At 36.1% G+C, this 26,418-nt stretch overlaps 1 protein-coding gene across 6 annotated transcripts in view; it reads left to right on the top strand.

Moving 5' to 3' along the window:
• The window catches only part of LOC129773409 (protein PALS2), a 146,335-nt gene that overhangs the window by 68,561 nt on the left and 51,356 nt on the right, over positions 1-26,418 (top strand). For all 6 annotated transcript variants that reach the window (XM_055777007.1, XM_055777009.1, XM_055777008.1 and 3 more), the window contains exon 3: positions 15,565-15,686. In XM_055777007.1, the coding sequence (XP_055632982.1) occupies positions 15,565-15,686 (122 nt within the window). The remainder of the gene's footprint in view (positions 1-15,564; positions 15,687-26,418) is intronic.

Here is a 26,418-nt window from a genome sequence, read left to right on the forward strand (position 1 = left end):
TCTTCGTATACTATGGTTGCTGATAATATATTATAAGCTTACTCTTTTTGAATTGTGTTAGAATTTCAACTTCAGTCTTGTAGAGAAACAACATAGAGTTGTGCGGGGCTAAGGTGCGCACCTAACGGTTGTCTTACAATAACTTCCGGTGAAAGCACACTCAGAAGCGTGTGTAGGTATCATCTAAGCTAAGCTGTATGATGTTATGTGGGTGAGGCGGTTGGTATGGTCGAAAATTATCTTATCATGCCATCTATCGGTGTGAATTTAGTTACGATAAATCAATGTGCTGATTGATTCTCGGCACCTAGAATTATAATAAGAGACCATCCACATACTTGTAATATAGAAATACATTTTGAAATAATACAGGTCGAACTCAATTATATACAGACTCGATTATATACTGGTTCGATTATATACAGTTTGAATTTTTTAACATTTCAAATACGGCTGCTTTCGAGAAAAAATATAATATATTCATTCTCCCTACCAATCAATCATATACTTTTGTTTATCAATCTTTTTAAATTTCGGTTCTGAGAGTTCCGCGGCAAATATAAGTGTTGAAGCCATTCCAATAATTGCTCACCATTCATGTACCCAGAATGCGAAACAAGCCAAAAGGTCGCTGAAGGCATTCAAAAGCAAAGGAAAGGAATTTCAAAATATTTATTGACTAGCTCCTTGTTGAATCCTACAATTTTGGACAGGGTTGCTGTGGGGTTCAAAGAAACAGGCGAAGCTTCCTCATGAAGCTAGATGATCAATCTCTTCTTGCCAGTTTTGTAGCTCGGTTGAATCCGTGCTGGATGCTGTTGGCTTCCACAAAATCAATAGCCGCAAATCTTTGACGCTTTGTCCAATGCTCTGTCATAGTTGGTCAGTTTCTCAAACTGCTCACTCATAAAACGTAAAATTGAAAATCCTAAAATATATTTTGGTTGAAAATACTTTATAGATAATTTTTCCATAATCCGATTTCTACGAAAAGCTCTTGAAAGTTTTCACAAAAATGAATACGCACTATGAACTACAAGGGTAAATGATATTGGTTTGTCCGATTCAGAGCGTTTTTATGCAACTAGTAAATTCAAATCGATTTATCTTCATGAAAATCACATATAATCGATACGAGTTTGGGTTTGTTAAAATGCCCCAAGTCTCTAGTTTTTAATACTACCATAACTGCCGTTCTACTTATAGCTGTCCCATGTTACTTTTTGACCATTTTCACTTTTCTTCAATTGTCCCATGTTGATATTCTAAGCATAATTGTCCCACCATGAATTTTAAGCCCGTAATCAAGATTAATAAGAATAAGTGAGTGTAACTTTTCACATTTCATTAGACAATAGTTTACTGCTTATGAGAACCCGGTGTATTGCCAAGCTGAAATGCTTAATGCTTCTGGTAGGCAAATATGCCTGAAAACTTTGATTGCGTTTTTCTCAGTTGCCTATTTTGGAACATGGGACAACTCTGCGTAGAACGGCAGATAAGGCGTTGAAATTATTAATTTTTTTTATGTTTTTTAACGATTTTCCTCAAAGAGAAATTATGATCATGTTTTGACCACCTCTGATCATGGTTTGCTCAAAAAATGATCATGGTTTGTCCGGTTTTAGAAATCATCATTTTTGAATGAAAAAATTCGAATTTTCGGGTAGATGTTGCATTTCTCATTGCTTGAGTTTACTGTCACCATATTGATCCATTCATAATTTAGGCTTTCTTCAGAATATTGCCTTTTCTTGGGCATTTTAAAAGTGTTCACTTCAACACACTCAACACAAAGAACCTTTATTTCTGCTATGCGCGAAGGACACAATAAACAAACTGCAGCGCGCCAAGCGGTTGTCTTAGAAATCATGTGGACAAAACAACATTAGTGAATTGGACAACTCATGATCAGAATTGAGGTCATCGAAATGCGTTAATTTAATGGTTTAGCTATATAAGCTGATACAGATGGTGTGCAAGCATGATGTTTACAATATTTGTAAGTGTTACAATCCAGAAAAGGTCTGAATACGTGCCAAATAATAATCTGGTGATTGATTAAAAGTTAGCTCAAATGAGGGGCGCATTGACACCAATAGAAGGTGTATTTTATAATCCTTTAAAACATGTGAATCCGTAAAACTGTAAATCGTGAAAAAGATAATTTTATTTATGTGTTTTGAAGCATTTGAATACCTGATTTGACAAAGGTGTGATGAATTAGAGCATTCAAAAAAGTGGACAAACCATGATCATGTTTTCGACTGGACAAACCAAAATAATTTACCTTCGTATAAATGTTTCCTTGGAATTTTAGTTTCGGACATTCTAAGCATTTCAAATACACCCATACCTCGCTATACGGCCGCTTTTTATACGGCATTTCGCTACAATGGCCCTCTTCAATAAAGGCCAGTTTTCGATTTACGGCCTAGAATGTTTTGCTATAACGGCCAAAAAAATTTTCTTTCTATGTCGATATATCTTGATAGGTTTATATCAGAGTGCTAATGAAAATGACCATCTCGAATTTTCAAACGGAACTTTTTGAAAAATGTTGATTCCCTTGAAAAACTACTCTGTGCAAAATATCAACATTTTCAAGAAAATCCCGTTTGAAAATTCAAGATGGCTATTTCATTGGCACTCAAATATACATACACATATTTTACGTAACATTATATTTTATAACAGACTCTGTTATTATTCTATGGACAAATGTATGTACTTGTTATGTATGTATTTTTGATTTAGAAAGATAAAGAAAGAAAGATAGAAAGATAAAATGCATTGTGAATGATAAACCATGTTACATATTTAACAAATTTGAAACCGATCCCATTAAATTTGTATGAATTTGTATTACAATAAATGATTTCTTATACGGCTTTTCGCTTTGTGACCAAGTTTCATGGAACGTACCTAGGCCGTAAAGCGAGGTATGGGTGTATCTCAATCGTCATCCCCAAAATTTCAAATATTTATTCAAAATAACGCAAAACACTTCTTACCTCATAACTTCCCGCCACTGTTATGAAATGTATCTTGTTTACACGCTGAGTTCTGAGTTCTTAGTTTACTGTCATCATATTGATCCATTAACAATTTAGGCTTTCTTCAGAATATTGCCTTTTCTTGGGCATTTCAAAGGTGGATTTGAGGATTTTCAAGATAATAAATAATAGATAATATCTTATAATAATCCACTACATAAGAAAAGCTTTGTTATTAAAAGCAAAAATAGTCGGATATAAAAGAATGTACCATATTTTTCCAAAAATTAATGATAGCGTTCAAAATCATAAGGGCCCAATTGACATTTCAATAGAAACTAAGAAGAGGTGTTCTAAACTTAATTATAATTCAAATTTACTTCTCGTCAAAAGTAAAGTTTTTATGATTCTTAACGCTAGAATTTGAACTTTTTTTCATTAAAACAGCTAAAAGTACAAATTACGGAAACTGTCGCGCTTTTTCTCATTTTCGAAGGTTTTTTTCGTATCCAATCTCTTTTTATGAAGAAAAAAAAATCGAGGGGTTTTATCCGAGACACTACCGCTTAGGACGTAGGACTACGCAATCTTTTTTTTTCTGAAATTTGTTGGTTTATCATTTCGGATATCATTTGCGAATACGTCGAAAGTTCATAAATAACTCTTTAGTAAAAAGTTCCGGGGACCCTGAAAAGGTTTAATGACTTGCGTGGTTTTGTAGAATCATTTCGAGAAGCAACGATTCTTTCTTGCCTTTGCGAGAACAATACACTAATTGGTCATATGTCGCAATTTGTTTCTTTATATCAATGCACGCATTGGACTGAGTATTTGACGAGAGGCATCTTCCGGGCATCGCCATTCAACAAGCATCAAACACGCGTCTAACAGATGCACAGCCAGCGATAAACTTCAAGTGAAATATTCGCTAGCGTTCACAGCTCGAGGGGAAACATACAACAAAAAACGAGCAGAATAAGCGACCTGTTGTTTCGGGCACAGAAAGATTCTGAGAATTTTCCTCAGAGGAGACGCAATACTTATACGCTAGCGACAGCTTACTTACTTCGCAAATATTCTCTTTTCGCTATCCTCCTTCGTTGTTTCTAGCGGCTGCATAAGTTGCTCGTTATTGACAGCTCTGTTCGGGAAAGCACACAAATCGACAAAGCAAATGTATGGGGAAATGGGAATGCTTCTAATTTTAATCAATTTAAACCATATACAGACTATGGGATTGAAATGTATAGCATATAAAACAAATCTTAGAAAATTTTCGATTCAATTGGTATGCAAATCGTTAAAATCCGTTCGCAGCAAAAAAAGTTATTAACATTAACTTTATTTCATAAAAACGTGACCTGTTTTCTGATTTGGCACCCTTAATGTAAGACGTAGTCCTACGTCAAAAGAAAACGCTTAAAATCGTGGCAGGTAGGTATATCTATTGAAACCGACAAAGAATTTCAATATAATACAATAATATGATAGAAACGTTCCTTAAATTTTCGATACCCTCGTCTTGTTGCAAGTCTTTTTTTTATGTAAAATGCACTTGAAAAATAAATTTTATTTACTCCGTATGATCTAGATTGAGACGAAAAGTTTTCCTCTTGCATTCAAGTTTTAGAAAAATGAAGTGTTCAGCATCCTAATTGTGAAAAAAAGTAATTACAATTGCGGACAAGAGATAAACTTCCATAATGTTCCTCTAAAATCCAAGAATAATAGACAATAGAATACTTATCCTGATATAAGAAGAAATCAAAGAAAAAATAATCATTTTGATTCGTGACATGTTTTTTTTCAAATGATGAATGTAATGCGATAAATATTTTTTGCAAATGTGTAATTAGTTTCTGTAAATCCTACTTCAACGTTATTTATTCACACATTCAATTTTGTCCCATTTGGGTAACTGACGTGTCTGCCTGATATGTGAATTCCTATCTTCCTGGCTACTAATTCAATCAAAGTTTGACACAACCAAAACCCGTGAATCTTCCTACCTTCTATCCTCGATCTCGCGCACGAAGATATCAGCCATTTCCATGCCGAACTGATATTGTGATTCTCAGATTTTCGTGGAAAATTGTAGTTTTGTTCCTTTTCGCGAAATATTTGACCCGTATTATTTATTTTTTCATTAGGATGCCCATTTTCATATTAAGGTTGTTCGAAAAATCAACTTTCTTCCTTTTTTTTTCTTTCAAAAATGACTCTTTTTAAAAATTCTAAACATTGAACTACTTCACCGATACAGATGGATCATATATCAATATGAATTCCATTAGCTAGTCTGGAAAAATATTAAAATTGTAAAAAAATGGATTCTGTTTTGGTTATTGATTGTACAAGATAACTTCGATATAACGTACATTTTACTTTCAAAATTGTACGTTGTATCGAATTGTACATTATATCGAATTGTACGTTATAACGAGGGTACGTTATATCGAAGTTCCCCTGTATCTGTTTTATATTGTTTACATGGCACTGGACTAAAGGCGCTATATATTTTTATATTTTTATTCTTGAAAGCTGAGCTGACTGCGACGAAAATCACATATCTTTATACAAAATATATCACCCTCTAGTCCAAAGCCATGTAACCATGTAACAAATACAATCAATAATTACGAAAAACCCAATTTTCTGCAAGCAGACTACCACTTTTCACGAAAATCTAAGAACCACTATATCGGTTTGGTATGGAAGGGCTGATATGACATAAAAAATCCACTTACGCAAATTTGTTTTACCGTGTTTTTTTCCTCGATGCAATCCTCGGTTTTCACATCTGATACAAACATAATTTTCGTAGCTGTTCAGTCAACTTTTCGTACATAGTGACGTGTTTTTGGCGCTGATGAAGCTTCCGGAAAATGGGCGGAAAGCGAATCTCAACACATGTCCGAAATTTGATTGTGCGTGACTTCCAGCGTAAGGAGCCTCAACGAAACATTGCTGGAAAGTATGGGGTAAGAGCTGGACCCCCAACACCTCCGGAACCACATGGAAAATATGCCAAAGCGTTGTCAGTTGGTTATCGAAGCCAAAGGGGATCATATTGACTATTAATTATATGTTTTTATTTGTTTTCATTATTATTTTGAAATAAACCATGAAGTAGATTTTTCATGTCATTCCCTACAAGTACCCATTTACGAACAAAAGTCATTTTTGTTTTTTCAAAAAAAAAAAATAAATCAATGATACTGAAAAGGCAAAAAAGTCTATTAATTACCTACTTTTACGTAGCATTGACTGGAGTACTGAAAACTCTTAATATTGGAATACTTTGATTTCAAATGGGGTGGATTTTTTCGCGCCCATCAGTATATGTCGAATATTTGAAATAATACCGTAGCGTCATACCGAAAATTGAAGGCACTTAGTCTTACCCTGCATCGCACATTATTTCGAAGAAGCCATTTTGGAAAATGTATCCAATGCTAGAACCATACATACAGAGCGATTTTTCCTGGCTCGGAAAACATTAGGGATTCGGATGACGGAAAAAAAACATCGGAAGACTTAGATTTATGGAGATATAAAGTTGCCTTCCTTCCTTCGGAAAGTGTTAAAGTAAAGTATCTTCGTAAACTGTGGTTAATGATAATATATTATCAGCATATTCTTGTTGAAGTGTGTTAGATTTTCAACTTTAGTCTTGTATGGAAACATCATAATTTGCTTGTACTCTGAGACGTTGTATTTTTTTCAACATTTAATTATATTGAAGCATGAGGAAAATTGAACATTTTCCTCATTCAGCTGTTATGTCAACCTTCACATGACAACAACAAACAACAACGAATACTATGTTGGAATGTGTAAATCCTCAAAACAAAATAAGATTATATCTGTTGCTCTTTGATTCACAAACAGATATCAAAATTTCGTCTCGATGTTGTTTTTCTAGTGCTGAACAAAAACAACTCTCTTCCTCTACGCAGCCATAAACATCTATATCTGTACTTCGCCAGCATTCAAGTACAAGCTATTAGGAGCAGCAACGCAGTCATTTTTCATCTGGCCCGTGATTTGTAAATACTGATTTATGAGTTCTATAAATATCATCGGATGTGACAAAACAATATTTGAGTGTATCTCGTTACGTAGGTTAATGTGTGTGTGATCGGTGGTACATAAAGCCGCCAGTCGGTACCGAAAAGCATAAACTCCTATTTATCACGAAGGAAATATTGTTACTTTGTTGCCACGCATTCAGATACAAACATCGGTGACAGATTTGCGTGCAAACATCCAACGGAACAACAATGTGTCGTGCTGACATATATCAGCCGACATGGAGAGCAAGCAAAAACATTGGTTTCTTTTACAGCATGCGTTACATTTCCGTGCCCCCCACGCCCAAAAGTGCTCCCCAGCAGGACCTGCCGGCATCAATCACGTTTACGATGACAGTAATGCTTTTCGGGTCTCACACACGCACACTGGATGCTGACCGTTGCGTTCTCCGACATTAATCATGCTGCTTCTGGTTCACTTTTGAGAACCTTCCAAACACTCATCGGACAAATTTAGGCAGGCGAGTGCGTGATTTTGTGGGTGGGGGTTAAATGAAAAATGATTGTTCTCCCCTGCCCCAAAACGTCATAACTTTTCATCAGGAGCAGCAACGGTAATCATGGACTGGGTAATAAATTTCCACTCTGACGATCGACGGGCGGAATACGCAAATGATGATTCCATTCGGGAAGTGAAATCAAATAAACTGTTTGCGATGCTTTGAAATCGTTTTCAAAGAGGAGCTAATTTTGACGGCGCGGATGAGTGATCCCTTTCCTGAGATGGGCCGTTAAAGCCTTTCACTGGTTTAGATCTCCGTTTATAATCACATTTCATTTCATCGTAAACAAATAATAATTTCCTGAATAATGTTCATATTATGGGTAGTCCATTCTTTTGCGTTTATGTGGTTTTTGTCGTTTTGAACGACGAGGCGTTAGCGGAAATGCTGCTCGCGTTTTCAAACATATTATCGTCTCAGAAGTATGCAATGGTTTTACTTTATGTTTTTGATGGAATGTGTTTATTGGATGCTTCTCGAAACTTTCGTAGAGTGATATTTTTAGTACCATTAAGAATGGTGAAGGATGTGTTATAATGCCACAGTTGCAACATTGGAATTCCAACGATTTTAAGACAAATCGCGGGGGTTTCATTTTTTTTTGTTTCAATTTCACAAGTAGAAAAAAAATATTTCGTTTTCGTGAAGTATGTTCGTCTTCACTAGTAAATAATTAACAAGGTAGAAAAAGTATTCTGGAACACAATTAACTCGTTGCAGTCGCATTGAATTATTTTTACTTCAAAGAGCAGTGATGCATAACTTTCCGTAATAATATGAAAAATATATTAGATTTATTTATTATTTTTGTAAACTTTAGATATGTATTCACTGAAAAATGTTTTTTGATGTGTGGTTTTCATATAAAAATTATATGTGCAGTGCTAGCTGTAGCATGTCTTCTTCTTAAATGGCACTAACGTTCCTAGAGGAACTTCGCCGTCTCAACATAGTACAGGGTTTTCCAACTTTAAATTCCGAAAATAAATTGAAATAAAACACACTTAGAATTCGAATTTCGATGAAACTTTTATTTCAAATTAAAGTTTGGTTTTACCATATGTGTGAAATACAACATCATTCAAATGTACATCTAGGGCTTCCTCGCACACCTTGATCCGAAACAGGTAATTTTCGATGACTTTTCAGCACATATGGGGCGGAATCTCGGCCATAAATTCACGAATGTTGTCTTTCAAATGTTCAAGAGTTTGCGGAGAGTTGGCATCGACACGGTCTTTCGCATAACCCCACAAAAAAAAAGTTTAGCGTGTTCAAATCGCATGATCTGGACGGCCAATTGGCATCACCAAAACGCGAAATTATGCGTCCCTCAAATTTCGTTCGCAATATGGCCATGTTCGGTCGTGTTGTGTGGCACGTGGCGCCGTTCTGCTGAAACCACATGTCATCCGTATCCATATCTTCAATTTGTGGCAAAAAAAAATCGATTGACATGCGGCCATAGCTCTCACCATTCACAGTTACCGTCTCGCCGTCCTCATTTTCAAAGAAATACGGCCGGATGACTCCACCAGACCATACTGCGCACCAAACAGTGACTTTTGGCGGATGCAACGGCCTCTCAACAATCACGTGTGGATTTTCTGAGCCCCATATGCGGAAATTTTGGGTGTTCACATAGCCACCGAGCTCGAAATGTGCCTCATCGCTGAAGAAAATTTGATGCGAAAATTCAGCATTTTGCTGCTGTTGTTCGTTCACCCAATCGACGTATGCCCGACGCATTCCATGGTCACCACGCTCTAATTTTTGAACCAGTTGGACTTTATATGGATGTAGGTACAAGTCCAAATGCAAAATTCGCCACAATGATGTGTTCGACAAGCCCAATTGCTGAGCACGTCGTGGAATCGAAACAATCGGGTCATCCTCCACACTGGCTGCAACAGCAGAAATATTTTCGACCGAACGCACATTACGATGATGCACAGGTTTCACAATATCCGCTACGGATCCAGTTTGCTCGAATTTACGCACTACATTAGCGATTGTGTGCTCTGTAGGCCGTCCATGACGACCAAAATCGAAAAACATTTGCCGGTTTTTCATAATTTTTATAGAATAATTTAACAAAATTAACACGTTGTGCGATGCTAAAACGATCCATATTGTAAAATGGCAGACATTCAACTAACGATATGACGCTTTGGTTGACAGCTATGTCAAACGGCGCAGGGCTGTATACTTTCGGAAGCCCGAAATGGAAAACCCTGTATATTACTTGCGTCATTTTTATTAGTAGTTAGTTGAGATTTCTATGCCAAATAACCTTGAATGCATTCTGAGTGGCAAGCTCTAGAATACGCGTGACCACACTGCAAAAACGGAGGAAATTTGTTTGATGAAAAATTCCCCCGACCAGAACGGGAATCGAACCCGAACCCCCGTTAAGTTTCATTAGAAATGGAATTTCTCCGAGGTTTGTTTTGCCTATAATTACGATACTTCAACTTTCATTGAATTGTTATTAATAGAAAAATTAAAGTATTCACATTTCCCATACTTTTTCTATGTTACTCGAACTCGAACTCGTGCGTGATTCGTTCTTCGGTTCGGTATCGATTTAACTGTCAATGCAGCCAATCTTATTGTTACTTATGGACATTTAAGTTTCGGCTCGATGATGGATGCGAGTATAAAAGGATCTATTATATATATATATATATATATATATATATATATATATATATATATATATATATATATATATATATATATATATATATATATATATATATATATATATATATATATATATATATATATATATATATATATATTTCGCTATAGTTTGAGACCCCTCCCCCCTCTCTAAGGGTGGGCTGCCATACAAATGAAACCCTAATTTTTGCATTACTCGAGAATTAATCAAGCAAATGAAACAAAATTGTGCATACTGAGGTTTTAGGATGCAGTAAATATTTCTACGATGGTTAGACTCTCCCCCCTCCTCTCTAAGGAGGGGCTGCCATACAAATGAAACAAAAATTTCAGAATTACTCGAGAATTAATCAAGCAAACGAAACCAAATTTGGCATATGGAGGTTTTAGGATGTAATAAGTATTTCTATGGTGGTTAGACACTCCTTCCGCTCTCTAAGGGTGGGCTGCCACACAAATGAAACACAAATTTCTGCATAACTCGAAAACTAACTAAGCCGGAGCTAATGGAGCCGAATTTGACATGTGAAGGTTTAACGGGTCACGAAACGTTTCTATGGTGAATACACTCCTCTCCTCTTCTCTAAGGGGGGCTGCCAGCCAAACGAAACACATACTTCTGCATTACTCGAGGTTTTTGGGTATGAGAAATGTTTCTATAATGGTATGACACCCCTCCCTTCTCTGGAATGAAGAGGGGTCCCATAAAAATATTACACATATTCCAACCAAAAATATTCTAACCAAACATGACAAGTAAAAATTTTCGGAAAACTTTGTAGGAAAAAAGGAAAATTTAATTCCCATGTGTTCTACAATTACATAGTGACAAGTGCTGTTAGTCCATTTGATGTTTCCGCTAGCGAAATTGATCTTTGTTCGAAACTGGAATTGGAATTTAATGTGATGAGACGCACTCCTATAACTTCTTCTATCTATACCAACAAAAAAATTGTAAGGGGTTGTATCTAGCACACGACCGCATATTTTCGACGTAGAACTACGCAATTATATTATGCAATCCACTTGTTTACCACTTCGAATATTATTTTACAATGCATCGAAAATTTGTAATAGAAAACGACAAACTAGTACAAGAGTACTAAACGCCAAAGAATACCCCCGACCTGCATCTATTTGCAAAGCGGATTCCCCCAGGCATATTAATTAAGAAGTCCGTGTTAGGGAAACACAGCTCGGTTGGGAACAAAAATACCCCCGACTTGCATGTATATTTGCGAAGCGGATTTCCACAGGTACATCGATTTGGAAGTCTGTGTTGGGGAAACCGTAAATCGGGCCAATCAATACTTGGCAGTTAGGGTGTTTAGATAACGCTCGACATTTTACAGTTATTCAATTGTTCATCTCATGAAAAATAACATTTTTTTAATTGTGATAGACGCGTAGAAATATTTCCTATCAATTGATGCAAACATCTTTCCGATCTGTTAAGAAATGTTAGCACACAAATCGGCAGAACAAATGTATGGGAAAAAAGGAAGTTCTTCCAGTTTTCATGAATTTGAACCGTTTATAGATTAGCGAATTGTAATGTATAGCATATCAAACAAATCTTAGAGAATTTCCGATCCGATTGGTATGCAACTCATGAGAATTTGTTCACAGTGAAAATAGTTATTAACGTTAACTTTATTTCATAAAAACGTGACCTGTTTTCTGATTTGGCACCCTTCCTGAAAGACGTAGTTCTACGTCCAAAGGATCGCCGGATGTGTTGATGAGAGCAGAACTCGAGGAGAGAATTGTCTGATTTAGGGCTGTCTTTATTCTATCATATTTTCTGTATAAAACATTTATTCCATGTAACGGAGAAACATGTTATTTACAAGTGGTTGAAAAATCTTGAACGTGAATTATGTCTGGAAATAATCTGATATTATAATGATGAGTTTTGTTAGAAATACTAAGAATGTTATAGTAAAAGGTAAATTCAACGGGGTCGAATAGAAGATCAATCAATGAACAGTTCTGCGATTGGGCTCATGAACTTGCTCATAGCCAGAAAACGTGAATGTTTGAAGGTGTTGATAACAAAAAACAAATTTTGGGCGGGGAGAAGTTTGCCGGGTCAGCTAGTTCATAATAAAAGTGTAAAGCAGTTTCGATCATTCAAGATTAAGTCTAGACTAAGTTTGGAAAAAAATCGTATAAAAGATTCGAGGGGTTGTATCCGAGATGCGACCGCTTAGTACGTAGGACTACGCAATCTTTTTTTTTTAAATTTGTTGGTTTATCAATTTCGGATATTATTTGCGAATGCGTCGAAATTTCATAAATAACTCTTTGGTACAAAGTTCCTGAAAAGGTTTAATGACTTGCGTGGTTTTGTAGAATCATTTCGAAAAGCAACGACTATTTGTTGCCTTTGCGAGAACAATACACTAATTGGTCATATGACGCACTTCGTTTCTTTATATCAATGCACGTATTGTGCTGAGTATTTAACGAGAGGCATCTTCCGTGCATCGTCATTCAACGAGCATCAAACACGCGTCTAACAGATGCACACAGTTGCAGCGACAAAAATGAAGCATCGCGAGAATGACCGTGTATGGAAAATCGGCTCTCGACTCTCGGTCAAAACCGTCAACAAAGCTAGGAGCTTGTAGCATCATAACAAAACCGATGCGCACGAGAGCAAATACGAATGGCGACTAAAAGTATCGAAGGTGTGCTATTCACATGTACAGGAAGTGAACAGGTTCTAAGTTTCGCGCAATGAAAACAAGCAACACACAAAAAGCCAAACACTGAGGGCTAGAAGCGACCTATAATCATTTGCACTCTTCTCCTTTTTCCCCTGCTTTGCCATGGCTCGGATTGTGTTAATTGCAATGCCAGATGCACTTCAAGTGAAATATTCGCTAGCGTTCACAGCTCGAGAGGGAAACATAAAACAAAAAAAAACGAGCAGAATAAGCGACCTTTGTTGTTTCGGGCGCAGAAGATTCTGAGAATTTTCCTTCTTTTTCTTCCTCTTCTTATTGAAATAAGGAGACTTTAAACTTTTCAGTTCATTCATCTCTAGTCTTCAAAAAGAACCTTGGAAAATTTTCCTACTCGTTCACCTCCATTGCCTTGAGAAAGGAACTTGATCCCTCGCGGTTCAGCTCGCCCAGCAACGGTGTTGTTCAGTCGGTGACCTCGCGAAGAATGAAGAAAATATTCCTCAGCTATCCCCCTTCGTTGTTTCTATTCTAGCGGCTGCATAAATTGCCCGTTATTGACAGCTCTGTTTGGGAAAGCACACAAATGAACAGAACAAATGTAAGGGGAAATGGGAATGCTTCCAATTTTCATCAATTTAAACCATATACAGACTAGGGGATTGTAACGTATAGCATATTAAACAAATCTTAGAAAATTTCCGATTCGATTGGTATGTGAATCGTTAAAATCCGTTCGCAGAAAAAATAGTTATTAACGTTAATTTTATTTCATAAAACGTGATCTGTTTTCTGATTTGGCACCCTTAATGTAAGACATGGTCCTACGTCAAAAGATGCTAAATTAGCTAATACCTCTACATACACGATGTAAAGTGATGCTGAAGGGCATTTAACTAGACATAACATTCCGATGAAGAATAGTAATTGTGCTATGCAGCTTACATTACAGTTTACAGAAGATTAACTAAGAATTCTTTCGTCATTAAAAAAAGATATGTTTGTCCCGGTGACTGAAACAATTTATCAACAAGTGTTCATCATTACTTGCAAAAATAAGAAAACATGTTTGATTGCTAAACGAATGATACTGATGATTCGACCTAATAAATTCCATTGAGATAACATAGAAATAACTACAAAGATACACATTGAAAGACATCACGCTATCGGAGGCATCTGACTTCATGAATGATAAACGATATTTTTGAGCGTACCCTGCATGCCCTTCTTAGCCTTTAACTCCTTCGAATTTGTACGAACTATCTCAAGAAGTTTGCCGGCATCGTACGTATATAGGAAAGTAAAGTGAGGTTTTCGACAGTGAAAAAGAAACATTGTCTACATGCTTGACTTCGTGATATTTTTGGTGCTCTTCTGAACTTATTCTGCTCAATTTATGTGGGAAGGAGAAACTTTTCTCTAACGGCAGTCTAGATGATGGTTTTTTCCCTACCATTTCTTATAGGGGAAATCAGGGAAAAACCGACATTCACTGATTTTTTCAGTTAGAAGCAATTTTTTGGAAAAATTCCGATGTCCCCTGTACACACTTGTCATTTCTTACGTTTCGAGGTACCTCACATATGTGGAAGTCGCTTTGCTGTCAAAACAAACAATAAAACAGAACCGGCCAGCAAACATGAGACAGCTCATGTATAATTTCGCTCGTGGAATTTAAGTGTTTAAGTCGGAAAATTGTAGAAAATTCGATACTTTTATGAGCTTAATTCATCGTAGATCATTATTCAATGTAATTTGTGAGACGGGAGGTGGTGTTGTTGCATATCAATTCTCGAAAAGATTGTTTTGAAATTTCGAGGTAACACCGACACCTTCAATCAGGGTAGAACCGACACCTGGTTTGTGTTTCATAGACAGGAAAAATGCGTTCTCACTTTTTGTAGATGTCTCGTGTTTATATTCGAAAGATAAAATGGAAGAGCTGAACTAATAAAACAGCCAGAATCAACGTTGAATCGGGCATGTCAACAGAAAAAGCCAGAGCTCATGGTATCCCTTCGTTTAACGCCCATCGGCATATTTCACGTGGATGCTCACCTAAGCTGGGATCCTAAAGTGTCCACATAGTATATAGATATTTAATTCGTTTTTTCAAAGGTGTCGATTTTACCCGACAGGGTGTCGATCTCACCCTACTCCCATTTATTTCACCTAAAAATATCAATTTTTATATTCTATCAAAATTCGAGTACTAATCAAAAAATGATCAAGAGATACTGTAGAATGTTTCAGTTGAATTTGAAGAGAGGTTCTGTAACGATTTGAAGTCTAAGACATATAGTAGATCTTGGAAATATGTGGAAATCCTTAGAGTGTCGGTTTTACCCTAATTCCCCCTACTTGGTTCGTGGATTCTCGTTCTCGAGTGTATGTGCGCTTGGTTTGTTGAAGTTTTGTGTGGCACGTTTCTACATTTGGTGGCGAAGTAATGGGTTTACCCGGTTAGAGCAATAATGAAGCCTCCAGAGACATTATCGTTGAATGTGATAACACTTTCAAACAAATTACTTCAGCCAAAAAAGTGGGTATAATGATAATAGCACTAACAGTAGGTTTTTTTACTCGATTTCAGCTGCTTTTCAACACGTTCGTGAAAATTTGGAAGATCTGAATGGAAAATCGGAAGCGAACGAAACCGATCTTGTGTTCCTGCAAGGGATTCTAGAAAATCCGGCAGTTACCCAAATAATAAAGGTAAGCGTTAATTGTAAGTCCGAAACGGTTGCGAGATCATTCATGGACAATCCTCATCCGCTACTCGAACGCATCCCGAGACGAAACGGGAATGGTGTCAGAGTGTGTTAATTGAATTATTTATTAGGCATGTGTCATGACCTTTTCCTCTACATTTCCTCAGCATTGAAAGTGTGTCAGTGTTAACCGATTTAGGGATGTCTGTTTTTATCTATGATTCATTCAAATGTTTTTGTATTTGAACCTAAACAATGCGCACACAAAGGTTAAAACAAACATATGTTGATTGTAATCAACACCACAAAACCCGGCACCCCTAAAGTGTGAACCCGCCAGTAGCGGAAAATCATTTGTTTTCTCAGACTAATTGGATCTGGACTCTCGTTGTCGGTGCCAATTTCCGCCACACTCATAAACTGGCTGACTTAATTGGTGACTAGTGTCACATTCGGACAGAGTGTTTATGTTTTTCACTCGACGCTGGGCGCTTACTGTGTGTGACACATCTTCCGCCATAGTGGGAGTGAGCGCAGCAACAACGATTCTTCCCTAATAGATTGCGTTAGGTCACATACCGCTCACCCAAATGGTTGCGTGTTGCTTCGCATGAATCACTGACCCCTTGTGTCTGGGTCATAATTTCATGTCCAATTATGCCATTCCGTAAATTGCGGCACCCATCGGACCTAATTAAATCAGATTACTTTAAATTGATTTAGTTCATTGATGATGATGATTCTTCGTCGAGCAGCGACGGAGAGGCCCATGAACCCAACCAGTCGCGAGTTTTGTGCGAGCGAAAACATGAAAGGAGACCCTTCGACCACAGCGATAACAATTAAACCATTCTGAACTTCGCTAATGGAGATTAAAGTCAATCTCGCCGAAAGAGAAATTGAAGCGATGAGAACAGTGACTGGAATCGTTAAGAACAGTCATTCAATGGATCGCGATTATTAAGTGCGAGTCGGTCTCAGGAGACTCCATTCATTGATAGAATTCTATACTGATGTATGAAAGATGGAAGATAGGGAAATTCGCCGCTGGGAGTCTGAATACAACAGAACGAGGAATAGCAATCAATACGTAGAAAAACGTAGACGATTTCCCGCTGAGAGTTGAAAGTGAAATCATGTTTTGAATACATATAAGATCGACCGACCGCAGCAAGAGAATGAAATTGGGACAATTAGCCATTACAACTTAATTAAACTTTTTCTGGAATTCTGCGTGTTTATTTTGTTTGTACGGAAACGTTGAAATGTTCAGATAGTCGCATACTTAAAATTGAAGTTACATAAATAAGTATAATGATGAATCGTGAGCTCGCAATCAATTTTATCTTAAAATTATCGAGAATCTTCCCGGAAGTGGTGCAAAACATATATATAACTTGATATAACATTCCGAAGAAAGTTTGTTCAAAGAAGACTACTTTATATGCCGACCCTGACGTCTCGAAGTTCGTTTTTTCACTCTAAATGTTCCAACAGTTCATGATCTAATTGTTATTCTTCTTTTAGTGGCATTTTATTGCTTGACACAGAAAAAGTTTCTCCTCACTTAAAGCAAGTTTTTAAGAACGATTATGTTCAGCGATCTCGTTAATTATTCATTGTTTTTCAATTAAGAGAATAATGAAAGAAAACTCAGTTTTGGCAAAGTGATGTCAGTTCGAAAGTGCTTCGAGGAAGCAACATTCACAGCATTAATTGATTCAATTTTGAAGAAGCAGGCACGTGCTCTGTTGCGTTACAAAACGGGTACGGATACCCCAATTAGTTTATTGAATCTATCTGTAATTTGCTGCTGATTTTGAATAAATAGGAAACACCGCAAGCATTTTTAGCTTCCTTATGCCAAAGTAATATTTGGAGAAGAATGATTCTGCTTTACAGGATTCAACACCGACGCATTAGGCATTGGTTGTTCAGAAGTTGTGCAAGGAAAATTTGCCGTGTTTCATTTACTTTACCATGATAATAAAAAGGAACCAAACTTCTTTTGTTCTGTGTTTTTCTGTTTATCTGTATCGTTTTACGTTGACATCATATGTATAGGACTTCTCGATAATTTTCTAGATATTTTTTCAAAAATCCACATCCATTTAATAATCGCCATTCTTGTCTATATAACAGTAAGCTTTTTATATTGCTGCAATTCAGATCTTAAGTTGTCTTTGAACTCTCCTAGACTAATTGGACTGTTAGTGTAAACCGAAAATTATCGTTGCAATGCATTGATAATGTGGCATATTGCTCCGTTTTGCAGAAGCCAGTAGTCGTTCAAACCCATTTCACGCCTTTGCTTGCCCAAAAATCCTCCGATATCAACCGCTGTTTATTGTTCTCTCAGTTCTAGAGAAAAAGAACTTGAGCGAACACCGAGGAATACAGTCACGTTCAGAAAATGTAGTGATGCTCGTTGCCTGCTTGGTGATTCAATAGAAGCAAATTCTGTTTGTCTACGCCACCAAAAAAGAAAAAAGCCGATCATTGTTTTCTTCTAAAAATCTGACTCAACTTCTCCAATTGTTATGCGTAGGATTAAAATCGTCATTCTAAAGATCAGATTGTCATTGTGTAAATGTGATCCGTTGACTTTAATTGATTTGAATATAAAACCCACGTAAACTTGCTTCCGTTTACATCAATTGGATATTAGGCTCTCATGGTCACTAAAAGGATTTTCATTCTAAATAACATTAATATTGTGCATGATCTAAACTCTTCCATTTGACGTATAATACGTAATAAAATGAGATACTGCATACTTTGCATAAAATGCATATACACGCTAGTGTTTACTTTGCAAGTATGTTTGCTATGCACATTTTTTCCAAAAATGCTTTCTCGAGCAGAAAAAAAACTTGATACTTGATACGAAAATATTGTTGGGAAGCCTGATATAAGAAGTCAAATACTGAAGAATAATACCAAAAATATGGGTGGGTTATATCTATGATATAACCTCAAAGTTGACGTGGGACTAGCTTAGCTTAGCAATCATTTGTTTGTATTGAATAAATTTTTGATTGAATGAAACATTTTACGGATTCAATCGAATTCAATATATTTGCTTTGTGAGTAAAAAGATTGAATAAACGCCATGTAATTGTGATAGGTTGTGTTCTTCGTTACAAGTAAATTTAATGATAGTCCTTTTACGTTTGGTATGATGCCTAAGACAAAATATGTGAACAGAAAAATTATTAAACGATTATTTTATTTTACATTGCCATCTGAAGTTTGCATCTCTCGAGTGTACGTACTTCTCGATCCGCGAATTTGGTTGATTTGATGAACTTCAGGCACTCAGTGCCAGAAATTCAGTGAGCAGAAGTTATAAAGGCATATCCTTCAATGCAATCTTGAAAAACCAAAGTTTTGTGTTCGTACCCGTTTTTGTAATCCGTGTTAGGAAAACACTTTTCGGAGTGCATAATAACATGCGGGTGCAAAAGTACCCCCGGCTTGCATGAATCGACAACTTCAACTTATACTTTTTATATTATAGAGCCTTTCAATTTGAATGTTCATTTACCTCTAATGTTTGCAAGATTTTCCCGGGTTACTAAGTTTAGAGGACCATGTTAACATATTCTAGTCTGCACATAGGCAAGCGAGTTCGAAAGTACTCGCAGTTTGAATTTATTTGCAATGTCGATTTTTCCAGACACCTTGGTTTAGAAGTCTGTATTAGGTAAACACATTTCAGTCGAAACAAAAATACTCCAGACCTGTATGAATTTGCAAGCCAATTTCTTCAGACATCTTGGTTCTGAAGTCTGTGTTGGGGAAACACTTTTCTGTCAGAACAAAAATACCCCCGACTTGCATGAATTTGCAATGCCAATTTTTCCAACACTGCTTGTTTTTGAAGTCCGTGTTAGGGAACATATTTCGGTGAAAACAAAAATCCCCATACTTCCATGTATTTGCATTGCCGATTTCCCCAAGGCTGCTTGGTTACGATGGCTGTATTGGGGAAACCGTAAATTGGGCCAATCAAAACGAGGCAGTTACGGCGTTTAGATTACGCTTAACATTTTACAGTTATTCAATTGTTTATCTAATGAAAAATAACATTTTATAAATTGCGATAGAAGCGTAGAAATATTCCCCGTCAATTGATGCAAACATCTATCCGATCCAGTAAGAAATGTTCGAGTTATAAGCATTCGGAATATTTAATTTTTTCCTGCATGTTCTGTGTTTAGGTTTTCATTGTACCCCCCATATACTCCGGTTAGACGTAGTCCCACGTCTAAAATGTAGTGAAATAGATTTTTAATGCCAAAATTCACGCAAAAAAAAAATCGAATAGCTCCTTATAAAAAATTTTTACGCTCCGTCGATGGTAACACTGCATTCCCCTCTTCGGGACGATAATATTTGGCTTTGGGATGGTTTTTAGTGTCAAAGTGTACAATTTACAAGAACGTGTATTTTTAGTGAAATCGTATTAATCGAGCAACCGAAGCCTCAATGAAAATTTGCCCTCTTATGGTAAAAATTTAAACATTTTCGTCGTCGATTACTTCCTCTGGGGTTACGTGGAGGACCTATGTTAATAAGCCAACTTAAAGGAACTTAAAGAAGAAATAACTCGGATTTTCAACAGCATCGGAGTCGTAATGTGTTTGTTTTTTTTTAAATAAAAATCGGTTCACTTTTGTAGAAGTTATTAAAATTTGTTGCGTGAGCGTTTAATCTAGAACGATTCAATTGAACAATAGAATCGATTCAGAAATATTTTTGATCTGCTGTGAATTCCGGAATTCACTGCATTAACACTTTCGACGCCCCGTCACCCAGATATGGGTGACACTTTCCTCGTTCAAATTGAATAGGATTTTTAAAACGAATTTGACAGAATAGGCACCTAAATGTAACTATAGGATATGTAGAAAAATAATAAAATGATAATCATATTAATATAATGTTTATACTATACTTTTTATCAATTTATAGTACGGAAGGTTTGTACTGCAGTTTCTTGCGAAACCCGTATAATATGACTTTGGCATGTGCTATTGTTGTCAATTCGTCTTCAAATAGAACAAAATTCACTAGATCATATAAAAGTTGTCTACAAACTAAATTTGATCTTCATTTAATAACTCATTCGCAATTTGTGCCCCGCGAGAAATTCAAAAACGGCGCATTGGGCGACGAACGTGCTAATCAGTGCATGAAGCCGTCAGTTTGTCAGTTTAGCGTGGTTTGTTTCAGCTACCATTCGTCTCAAATTCTACATACCCCTATTTAAATGTTCACGAATGGGAGACGAAACAAACCACACAGAAACGTCAAGCCGAAGTTTATTATTTTGATCCCTTTTTATTTTATTCAGCAAAATGTCGAAGTACATGAAGATGGTCAAAATAAACGCTACAGAAATGTCAAAATTTGCATTGATAGAAAAACGACAGAAGATTGAGGTTAGGTTCGATGCAGTGATTTGTAACCAGAAAACGTGTCCCAATGCACATCAATTAATGACATCATCGATTTATCTTTTATCGATGATCTTTTATCGGTGATTTCGTGGATATGAAGCAATAAATACAAGATTTTTCGAGTTTTATCCAAATAACATTTCTAGAGGTTCTAGAAGAAAATTTCCTCAAATATTGTTTTACAGTAATGTTTGAGTGGTGACATACGTCATTTTGATCTGTTCGAATGATATTATTAATTAATGGTTCATTTCGTCATTTTATGAACTACATATCAATACTACACGAGCAATCCAAAATCTTAGAATCTTAAAATGAGAAGAATGAAACATCAAGGGACAGTAATACTTCGAGATGATTTGGGTCCACTTCGCATGAATTATATTGTTTGTTCAGTTACTGGTAAAATGTGATCGGAATTTGGAACAAAAGTGTCCGGAATTCGAATAGTGATTGAAAATTTGAATCACGACACAGCGAAGATATTTACAAATTTTGTGTGTGGATTTCTGTGATTCAAAACTTACACGAATGCCATCTAATCCTATTGGAATGGTACTGCCTCATGTTATAGTATCGCAATATTTTTTAGTAGTTGATATTATCGTCGTAAGCGCTTAAGTGCTCGGATTTTGATGCTTTACGTTAAAACGAAAAGACAAATAACGATAGTGTCATTCACAAGCAAAATGCATGTAACACGTGTTTTTATTAATGTATGTTCTATTTTTAATTTAAAATTAGTTTTTTTTTATTTTTGATTTAGATTGTTGCCAAAGCTGTAAAATTTAAATTTAATGCATTTTTTTCAATTCATTTGTAATATTTATATACTTTATGATTATCAGAAAAAATCTGAAGCAAGTCGGAACAATTCATGAATTGGATAAACAAATAATCTTCTTGTGGGAAAGAAAATTGAAAAAAAAAAATGTTTTTTTCGTTGCTTTCAATCCATTGGTTGACCTATCGTTCTACAATCATTCTACATTATTGCTGTGGGATATGATCTTGAGTACGTTGGAAATGTCGAAAATGTTGCCATGAAAAAACTAATCTGGTTGCCGATTGAGAGTTCTGAAAGGGTACACTCACGTATACCAGTTCGCGACATCTTTTCAAGATTTGCTAACGGTTTTATTTGGCCAGCTGAACTTCCCCAAATCCGCATTTTTATTTCCCTTTCCCTTCCCTATAAATAAGCAACACCCGTTGGGATCAGTTCACTACAGAAGGTTTACAAACGCTGTTACCGTTTAGAAATTAGTTCTTCAACATTAGATTAGATATCGTATGACCGTGAGGAAACACTCACGGTCATACGATATCTAATCTGAATCTCCTGACGATATAATTATTACGATTCACCACAGGCAATTTTTCAGATAAGGATAATATCGCCGATAAAGGCCCATAGAAGTTCAGTTCAGTTCATATAACAAACGGTTTTTCTAGAGCCACTATTTGGAGTTTTGGATAAGTTAAATTTACATATTTACGAACAATTACAAAAACTCAATTCATGGGCAATTGTTCTCAAGGTCTTACGTCAAGTTTCCGTCCGTGCCACTAGCAGTATGGAATGTTGCATTGTCTTGCTCTTCCATATTAAATTAAATGTCCTGATGGACGATAATGTCGATCGGGAAATTGACAAAGAGCATGAAGAGTGTATCGAACTGTTTAGGTATTAGTCTATTCATAGGGCCCTATTCCAGAAGACGAGACAAAGAGACGAGCGCTTGTCTTGTTTGTTTTCATATTTGAGAAGCCGACTATAAAAGACGAGTAGCTCGTCTGACCCGACCGTTCGGCCGCGCTCGCTGATACAGAGTAGTCGTCTAGTTTGTTGACATAGGACTATGCCTTTGATTTCTATATAGGGGGGTCACTCTACGAAAAATGTAACGATTTATTAAGAGTTTTCAAACGCATATTACTCAAAATGGTTATTGCGACATATGTTGTGTTATATATCATTAGACAGGAAATGTATCCAGAATATTTTTTGCTTGAAACATGAACAGGGAATATAGTAAAAAAAGTTAACAATTTGACGATTTAATTGGGTATGTTTTCTTTCGATTGCACTACCCACTTGCTTCCTTCCCGACGCAACGAGCAATCTTTCTGCCTAAATTCTAAAGTTGATGCGTAAAATGAATTATTTCCCATTTACCGATAATAGGCATTAATTTTATATTATACTAGCTGACCTGACGAACTTCGTCCCGCCCAAAATAGATTTTTTGATTGGAATACTTTCGAACATCCACGTTTTCTTACTAAGTGAACGTTAGTGAGTCCAATCACTGAACTCTTCATTGATTGATTACCCTTTGACCCTTTACAATTTCCTTTTACTATAAATTGTCTAGTACTTCTACAAAAATTCGTCCTCATAATTTAAAATTAATTTCAGACACAATTATCGTTCAAGATTCTTCAAGCATTTGGAAATAACATGTTTCTCCGTTGCATGGAATACATGTTTGATACAGAGAATATTACAAAATAAAGACAGCTCAAATCGAACAATTCCTTCCTCGGGTTTAGAACACACCAACACATTTGGCCTTCCATTTTTGTTTATATAGATAGAAGATATAGGAATGCGTTATTCCGTCTGAAAATCCTTTTCCACTTTCGAACAAAAATCAATTTCGTTAGCGCCAACATCAAATCGACTAACAACGTTTAGCTAATTGTAGAACATATGGGAATTCAATTTTCCGAATTTTCCGATTTTTCTCTCCGCTATATTGATCTACGGTAATAGACGAATACAACGATAATAGATGACTCAGATTGAACCATTCCTTCCTCGGGTTTTGCGCTTACCAACACATTTGGCCTTCCAGTTTATTTATAGAGGATACGAGATATGGAAATGCGTTATTTCGCCTGAAAATCCATTTCCACTTACGAACAAAGATCAAGTTCGATAGCGCAAATATCGAATGGCAGACAACGCTTATAATGATGTCATTTTCGAACATGTGGGAATTCAATTTTCCGAATTTTCCGACATTCCTTCAGGATTTTCCGGAAATTTTCTGATTTTTATCTCCACTATATTGATCTACGAGAAGAGACGAATACAACAAAATACAGGAGGATAAAATCGGACCATCCCTTCTTCGGGTTTTCCGCTTACCAACAGATTTTGCCTTACATTTTTATTTATATAGATTGTATGTTGTCCAATCAATTTGTGCTCAATTCACGTTTTCATCGTGTTTATAACTACTAACAATTTGTGTAATTGTGGTCCAGGATGTCATAATATCGAGTATGTTGTTTGGTTATGTGAAAATGCAATAAATGGGTATACCCACGTAAATCAGATTATGATAGCTTGAGTAGTCGCGATCTTACAGAGCTATGAAGTTATTACAAACAATATTCCGGACAACGTGGTAACGAAGGAGATAATGCTATTTTTATCTATAATATAAAAATAGCATTATCTTGATTTGAACCAGGCTTTTATTAATGTAGGTCTTAACTATTTAGACTTGTGTTTAAAAATGATACATGATGACTCTTTGTCATCTTCTGCATGATTGAATAAACAGGATAATGGGTAGTAATGGCTTTAATTGTATTTTTGTGTACATTTTTTAACAGAATGCGGTACCGAATTCAACCACGTTATGTCATCAAACACGTTTAAAGGATACAAGTACAGGTCGGACTCGATTATATACAGTCGACCATTTTTTTTCAACAATTATTTTCGAATCCTCTACATAATCGAATCTCACGAAAACAATTTCTCATTAATGTATGAATGTCAAACATAAATAGAAAAATAGTTTTTTTTTGTGATTCGATTGTGTATTGGATTCGAAAATTAAAGTTGCGATTATATATAATCGAGTTCGACCTGTACATACAGGAAACGGTTTTTCCAGGGCATCCATTTGATGTATCAAAAGAGAAAAAAAGACAGATTTTGAACAATGAAAAACTCAATTTAAATGCAATAACTACACACAATCACAGTTCTATGTCAAGATCTCGTCCGTGCCCCTAGGCTCAGACCCATCAACTTTTTTTTTATGTGTTCGTTCACCTTGTTGATTTAAAGCATCCCTTTGGTCCGCTTTTATCTTCAGAAATTGTTTCGCGACTAAATCAGATTCGCATAAGTAATGTATGTTTTCAACTGCAACCATCAAATTTAATTCAGTATTTAGATTTGTTTTACAGATTTTCAAATTAGAATTTTCCTTACATTACAACCAAATCAAAACAAAACATCATAACCAGGGATGCCAGGTGATTTCATCAAATATATTAACATGACACAAAAAGTGTTTTCACAATCATAATGAACCAGAAAGAATAATTCATAACACAATTTCTGAGCAATTTTTGATAAAACAATGTTTTTCCACTTATATTTTATAGAATTCGTTTCAATCATTCATCTAGATGCATAATGCACAATCATCCATCCGTAAGCATAAAGGGTGTACCGTTTAAAATCCGCACACTCAAATTGTTCTAACTTTTGATCCGTTGGGTAAAATTAATTGAAATTTTGCGTAGACATAGTTTATTGTGTATTGTTTACACTCTGTGAGTTGATTTCATCAGGTGCGCAAAAGTTTTCAAAATGGCGACGAAAGAACAGTGCGTGCGCAAAAAAGTTTTATGCTAACTTCGAGCTTAACCCTTTCAATACGGCAGTGTGCTCCGCCGGAGTGCCCATGCGGATTTCAAACGGCTAATATTATTCCGAGATTTGGACACATAAAATTAAGAATATTATAATAAAACGAAAAAAAACATGAAAAACAAGAAATTATGTAATTTGTTATCGAAAATAAATTAATTATATCGAACATTGTGCGATCGATCATTACGATAACTTGAAATTATTGTTCAAGTGACGAGCGTGGCACACAATTCCTTGTCCCGTCAGGTTGTTTAAATCCCTCCAACTTGAGCGTTGCTTCCGAAAACAGGCTTTTGCTTCATGTTTTGCATGTTCATTTCAACCTGTAGTATAGAATAAACGATGACGTACCCTTTCCATGTGTACAAGTCATTAAACCGTGTTGAAACCGGTTCTGCGTCGTCGTCGTCGTCGTCTCCGCCAAAAATTTTACTCTTTCTTTCTGCCAAATATTAACAACATTTGCTCTACCACAGGCAAACACTTGGGTAACTAACAACAACAGTTGGTTCCCGTCGGATGGGCGTCGACCGCTGCTGGCATTACGATCGACACACATGGGGTCACGTTACCAAGCGTTGAAA

The sequence above is a fragment of the Toxorhynchites rutilus genome, chromosome 3 (genome assembly GCF_029784135.1).
Source record: "Toxorhynchites rutilus septentrionalis strain SRP chromosome 3, ASM2978413v1, whole genome shotgun sequence".
NCBI lineage: Eukaryota > Metazoa > Arthropoda > Insecta > Diptera > Culicidae > Toxorhynchites > Toxorhynchites rutilus.